At 36.4% G+C, this 5,497-nt stretch overlaps 1 protein-coding gene across 1 annotated transcript in view; it reads left to right on the top strand.

Annotated features, from left to right (window-relative positions):
- The window catches only part of CWF19L2 (CWF19-like 2, cell cycle control (S. pombe)), a 76,986-nt gene that overhangs the window by 68,909 nt on the left and 2,580 nt on the right, over positions 1 to 5,497 (top strand). The window contains exons 14-16 of the mRNA XM_009276952.1: positions 448 to 603; positions 1,987 to 2,067; positions 5,004 to 5,105. Of these exons, the coding sequence (XP_009275227.1) occupies positions 448 to 603; positions 1,987 to 2,067; positions 5,004 to 5,105 (339 nt within the window). The remainder of the gene's footprint in view (positions 1 to 447; positions 604 to 1,986; positions 2,068 to 5,003; positions 5,106 to 5,497) is intronic.

Genomic DNA, 5,497 nt, shown 5'->3' with positions numbered 1-5,497 from the left:
AAAAAAAAAAACAAACCTGTGTAATTGGAATGAATAGTGGAAGGATAATGGTATCTAGAGTCAATACAAGCCAAGACATTAACTTAGAAATTGTAAGCTTGGGACCTACTGTTAAAGCCATATTGTTTTATGGAGCATCACAGTTATGAAGTTCAACATAGTTTTAATTTCAACTGTAAAAATATGTGGTATTAATGAAAACTGAGTTTGTAGTGTTAATTATAATGTGTATTTCACAATAGTTTTCTAGACTTCCTATCTTTGTATCTTAGGAAATATAGTTCCTGTTAAATTGTTGAATAATATGGAATTTTCCTAGTATGATTGCTGCTGTTATCCATTTTATTATGAGTTTATTATGAATATAATATGTTAGTGAAATAATACAAAATATTATATCTGAAAGCTTTGAAAAGCTAACTCAAATTACACTTTTTCTTTAAACAGATGTTCAGAAATGCATTGGTGAAAATGTTTGAAGCTAAAGACTTGGACTGTGTGTTCCTAGAAACAAACATGAATATGAAGAAACGGTATCATATGGTATACGAATGCATTCCTCTTCCAAAAGAAGTAGGAGATGTGGCTCCAATCTACTTTAAGGTACACAAAAATGTTTTTTCTTAGGTCATTTGAATGTATTTATCATAATTCATCTATTTCTGGAAAACTTTTTTTTATATCCAAGTACTATTTTTGAAAAGATGGGTTCTTTGATCCTACTTCCTGATCCATTCTTTGATCCTATTCCTTGATCTTAAAACAAGCCCTTTGAGGTCATTCTGTTTTTCAAGTAGTCAGTGGAGGAGCTGTATGTCACTGTGCAGTTGCCTCAAGTCTGACTGCACTGACAACTACTGGAAGAAGATGAGAGAATTGTAGTTTCTTGAAGTTCTGTAAGGTTTGCAATACTTCTCACTTAAGTCCTGTAGTATAAACTTAACCCCGTACATGTGCCTTGGCAAGAATAAAATGAGAAAATAGTGTCAACTGTTTTAAGAAATACCAATATATAATGTTTCATCCCCATTTTATTTCAGTAGGCCCAAACTTTACATGTGTCTTAGGTCTCTGATGAACATTAGACAGCATGATAGATATTTCTTCTATAGCTTTTCTGGTCTCTTTCCACTGACCCTGTAAGGAAAGGCTCATTGAACCTTCTGCCTGGAACTGAGGCCTTTCGACTTTCAGCAACTGGATCGTGATTTGCCTTTTATAAGAAAATTATTTTATTTGTTCTTTGAAATATTGTTTGTATTTTCTGGAAATAAATAATGATTGGTTTTTGATGAAGTGGAGCAGTCAGTATGATGAACAGCAATGCAGTAACTTCTGCCACATTTGAAACTCTCCACCTGGTTGATTTCATTGCTATGCTTCAAGTGCTGGTAAAACTTGTGTTTTGTCTGAATGCTAAAGGAAAGACGAAGTACAAGATTTAATGCAATATCATGTGCATAAAACTTTCTTTCAGAAGTTTCCAGCATTAAAATATACAGCAAATGAAATTTAAAAGGTACCTACACTATACTACACTACACCCACTTCCATACTGTGGAGGATACAGAGGCAGCTTTAAAGGTTTTTAAGTGCAGTCAGCCTTCTAAGCTGGATTCTCCTCTTAGTGTTTAAAAAAGAAAAAAGACTAATATACTGTAATGAATTCATAAGAGGTTTTGTATGAGCTTGGTAAAAAGAGAATGTGACCTTTTAGTTGAGACTTGTTAGAGATAATTTGTGTCAGGCAGAAGTTAAATTAAAAAAAAAAAAAAGTAATAGAATTTAAGTGAGTTTGAGGATATTATACGATGCCTTTATAAAGTATGTAAGTTCTGGAAATCAGAAAGGTTGCCAAAAATAAAGTTACTTTGTTAAGAAATAATTGGTACTTGCAGTGCAATGTACTATGCAATATTGAAAAGTTAATTCTTTGCTTGCTGTATGAAGGACTATTTTCACATTTTAGATAAAATGATTTTACAGAAAGCTATAATGGAGTCTGATGAAGAGTGGTCCGTGAACAAGAAGTTAATTGATCTTTCTTCAAAAGATGTTCGGAAATCTGTAAGTAATGAAATGTATTGAACACTGAATTTCTCAGCGAATTCTTCTCATCTTTTTTCATTATTAACTGTTTCAAAGAGAGAAGAAAGGGAACACAATTAAATTAGTGGATCAGGAGATGGCATAGGCATGATGAGAATTAAGGGTCTGGCTGAACTCCTAAATGACATTAGGGAAAAGATTCCCATTTATTTCAACAATAGGTGGACTGAGCTGCAAGCATTGGTTGAGGACAAAGCTAGCGCTTTGAGGACATGTACCAGCATAATTTTCTTGATTAACTTTAAGAATTAAGGTAGATCAAAGATTTGCAAATTACTTTCTTGGAAAAAATATGATGTGTCCTTTTCATTGACCTAGAACAGCCTTTTGTGTTGCTAAGTTTATGAAGCGAAAATATAAATAGCATTATAAGTCTTTTTTTCTAAAACAAGGGAACAGTACTCTGTCTCCTGGATACTAAACTGAAACATCTTTGTATATACAAATCTTAAAAGAAATAATGCTGAAACTTAGGTTCAAATATTGTTCCATCTTTTTAATGTTAAACTGAAAGATGTGTGGCATATAGACTTCACCACAAGTAGTTCACTACTACGTAGTAATAATACTTAATTTCTGAAAGTGTCTTTTAGTAAATATAGCACCTTTGCACTAAAAAAATCCTAGTTTAGGAGAAAGAGGAGATGGGTTTTAATAATGAGACATGAAGCCTGATATGACAAAAAGAGAGAGACATTAAATGCAGAAGAATAAGGGATTGGGTGGCTGTATAGTAGGAGAGGTTTTGTATATTGTGATGACTCTTGAACTAAACCAACAGTGGTAGCAAATGTAGCAAAACCACAAAATTTATTCTGCCACGTAGGCTAAAATGTCATATATGGGTCACCTTATTCAAAGTGGTGAGGCTTCACCTGGAAAATTTGGGTCTGATTTTGGGCACTGTTTTAAGACAGTTACAGAAGAGGAGAGCATAGCTTGGAAAACTTAACTAAAGAAACTGGTTCAGGGGTTGTGCAGTCTAGGAAAGAAAAGACTGAAATGGGATGTGATGGTAGTTTTCTGTATATAGGAGACTGTTTTAAAGAAGATAGTAGTTAGTTGTTCGGTAGCACTATTGGGTGCACACAAGAAGGAATTTAATTAATTTATAGCAAGGACTTAGGGAAGACTTTAAACTTAAGGTGGATGTAAACAGAGAACAAAATAGGTACATTTTGGATATCTTCTGCTCATTGGTGTTTCGGAACAGGGAAAGCCAGTATCTGTCACAGATAAATGAATTATCATTTTCTTGACACATGGTAGGGCACCAGGACATTTGATTTCTTTAAGAATCTTCTTAGCCATACATTTTTGTGACTGTATTATATACCCATTTGAAGGTAGGCCAGTTTTCAGATTAAGTCATGACACTTCTTTAAATTAATAAAATGCATCTGAGTCTAAATCGTGACACCGTTGTGTGATTTTAACATTATGTTAGGGTAAAAGAAATGCCTGTAGCCTTCAGGAAGATATGAGAGTATAGTTTAGAGACCGAGCTGAGGTTTGGGAAGTTGGAGAGTTGTATTAGGAGATGGTGGTGCCTGGAAGGAGGGTCAGACATGGCTGAGACATCATCTAATGGGCGGATTGTGTGCAGAAATTGGGACTGTGGTGTCCAGAGGCAGAGCCTAAGCATCCAGCCCTCGTACAGCATCAAGGCCTTCTCTGCTTCTCCCTCTACTTCCTGCAGCGAGGGAGCTGGGGGTGGGCAGTGGGCTGGGAGTGGACACAGCCAGGAGAACTGACCCAGCAGCAAGGACTGTTCAGCAATAGCCAAAACATTGGCATGTTATCAACACTGGTTTAGTCACCAGTCCAAAACTCAGCACCATATGGGCTGCTGTGACGAAAATGAACTCCATCCCAGCCAGACCTGATACATTGCTAGACACAGATAAGCTAAAGCTGACATTTTCCTTAAGGTGTCAACCGCCGACCCATTTTTTCCTTATTTAATGATTTTTTTTAGTTCATTTAAAATGTTTTCTGTTTCTTGCTATGCTACATTGCCCCTCTGTATTAAATCTTAATTCTTTTTAGAGCGAATTTTCAAGCAATATATGGGACATGCCTTGTGAAAATTGTGCAGTTATTTGGACTGTAGCAGAGGGAATGCTTATGAATTTGAGGCTTTGGAAATCTTACCTGTACTGGAACATCATCAACAATTAAAAGAGTGGAAAATAACTTGTTGCAGTGAAACAGCAGAAATTACTTGCAATACTGTAGCAATAAATGAATCCACTTCTCACTCTGTCAGGCTGAAGGGTCTTTCCTTATGGCAGGATAACCAGTGTCTCCTCTGTAGGCTGACTGAATTATTAAATTATCCGATTCGGCAAGTTAATGATAACTTCCAGTCATGTAGTGGAGTTTTCTGGTAGCGTATTCTCCATAGAAGGGTTTCCCCTCCCCCCAAGTGTCAATATTTCCTCTGGGTAAGTATTTCCTGTTATCACACAACACCTTGTCTTTAATAAATGCAACTTGCTGATGGTTGTCTTAAAATTTCTATTCAACCCGTGTAATTCAGATGCATGGAGTCAGGAAGGCATTTGCTCTGTGCATGCTGCTGCCTGGACCCTCCCTGCCTCTTACCTGGTGCTGCAGCGGTGTCCTCTGGAGGTTCTGCCACCCAGCAATCATCTTTTCAGTTTTCAGTGTCTTTTTATCTAGTCATTGTGTGTTGTTCTTTCTCATTGCCTGTTTGTTTTACTGTTCTCTGTCGCAATTTTATACTACACATACTTGGGTTGAGAGGTGGTTTAAAATAAAATGTGATGCTATCAACTGTAAAACCACTTTCAAATTCATTAAGTTGTGGGGAGGTTAACTAAATGCCTACAGTCTGTTAAACATCTAAAAATGTGGTTTTGTGTGTATAGGTTCCTAAAGGATTACCATACTTTTCTGTGGACTTTGGCCTTCAAGGAGGATTTGCTCATGTCATTGAAGATCAACACAAGTTCCCTCATTACTTTGGAAAGGTATTGTCGTATACAAGATCAATTTACCAATTATACTCTATTTTGTAAAAAATAAGTAATTAAAACAGAAGCTGCCAGCACAGTCACTTTGATGTACCTTATCCCAATTTATTAGCTGGCTTTTCTTGGTGAGTCATTGTAACTTAGTGTTGTGGTTTAACCTGGCAGGCAGCTAAACACCATACAGCCATTTGCTCACTCCGCCCACCCCAGTGGGATGGGGGAGAGAATCCGGGGGGGAAGTAAAATTCGTGGGTTGAGATAAAGACAGCTTAATAGGACAGAAAAGGAACGGAAAATAATAATAATAATAATAATAATCATAGAATCATAGAATCATTGAGGTTGGAAAAGACCTCTAAGATCATCGAGTCCAACCGTCAACCCAACAC

This window comes from Aptenodytes forsteri, unplaced genomic scaffold (assembly GCF_000699145.1).
Source record: "Aptenodytes forsteri isolate BGI_AS27 unplaced genomic scaffold, ASM69914v1 Scaffold354, whole genome shotgun sequence".
Lineage (NCBI taxonomy): Eukaryota > Metazoa > Chordata > Aves > Sphenisciformes > Spheniscidae > Aptenodytes > Aptenodytes forsteri.
This window is presented reverse-complemented; position numbering and strand designations above follow the sequence as displayed.